Source organism: Volvox carteri (genome assembly GCF_000143455.1).
Source record: "Volvox carteri f. nagariensis unplaced genomic scaffold VOLCAscaffold_39, whole genome shotgun sequence".
Classification (NCBI taxonomy): domain Eukaryota; kingdom Viridiplantae; phylum Chlorophyta; class Chlorophyceae; order Chlamydomonadales; family Volvocaceae; genus Volvox; species Volvox carteri.
The window spans coordinates 252,082-252,988 of record NW_003307582.1 but is presented as its reverse complement, the minus strand read 5'-3'; the positions used below and the strand labels follow the sequence as shown (position 1 = coordinate 252,988).

General features: G+C 67.1%; 1 protein-coding gene across 1 annotated transcript in view; it reads right to left on the bottom strand.

Moving 5' to 3' along the window:
- Window positions 1–104: 104 nt before the first annotated feature.
- VOLCADRAFT_118507 (uncharacterized protein) overlaps window positions 105–907 on the bottom strand; it is a gene marked incomplete at both ends in the record, with an annotated part of 12,137 nt that continues 11,334 nt past the window's right edge. Inside the window, one exon of the mRNA XM_002953842.1 lies at window positions 105–507. Coding sequence (XP_002953888.1) covers window positions 105–507 — 403 coding nt within the window. The remainder of the gene's footprint in view (window positions 508–907) is intronic.

Below are 907 nucleotides of genomic sequence, written 5' to 3'. Positions count from 1 at the left end.
CCCCCCGGCGGTGCTGGCACGCGGTTCATCACGTACTCCAGGACGCCCTATCCGGCAGAAGAAGAAACAGCCACTTCCATCGTCTCCATATCCGCCATGCCTCCTTACCAGGTTATCCCCTCCGCCGCCAGGTCCCACGAGGAGCTCAGATGGGAGGACAGACAGGCGCGTGTTCGCAACGCGGGAGACGCCAACTTGGTGCCCGCTACGTTTGCAGCCGCCGCAGCCGCCGCCGCCGCTGCCTTTGCTGGCGCAGGTACGGGTAGTACAGGTGCTACAGCCACTACGAGGCCTGCTACTGCCAGTGGTGCTGGTGGCGCTGGTGGCGCTGGATCGTCTTCGGGATCATGGTTTGGGTCGTCCTTCGGAGGTGGGTGGGGAGCGCAGAGGGAGGCTGCGCGACCGGCCACGGCTACCGGCGGCCCCCCGGGGTCCTCCACAGCCACAGCCCCCCTCGCGCCGTCCTCGTCCTCGCCCTCATCAACGTTGTTTCCACCCTTCTCATTCCTGGGAGGGGGAGGGGGAGGGGGAGGGGGAGGGGGAGGCGGAGGGAACCCGGGTGCGGCGGCACCAGGGCCGGTGGCAGGGCAGCAGCAGCAGCAGCAGCGGCAGCAGTCGGCGTTATTTCCGAGCTTTCCCTTCCGATTTGGCGCCAGCGGTGCTGCTGGTCCTAGCAGCACCGCTGGTGGCGTGGGTCCATCACTGGCAACAGCTGCGGCGCCTACAGCAGCAGCAAGCACGACGACGGCTGCGGCTGCGGCTGCGGCTTCGCACCCTCGAGGTAAGCTGCTCCATGTGTCCCTCCTTGTGTGTACCTGCACGTGCGTGCTGATGTATGTCCCGCACACATCGGCGCGCCGCGCCGTGTGACCTTAAAACCCTAAAACCCTAAGCCCCCCCCCCCCCA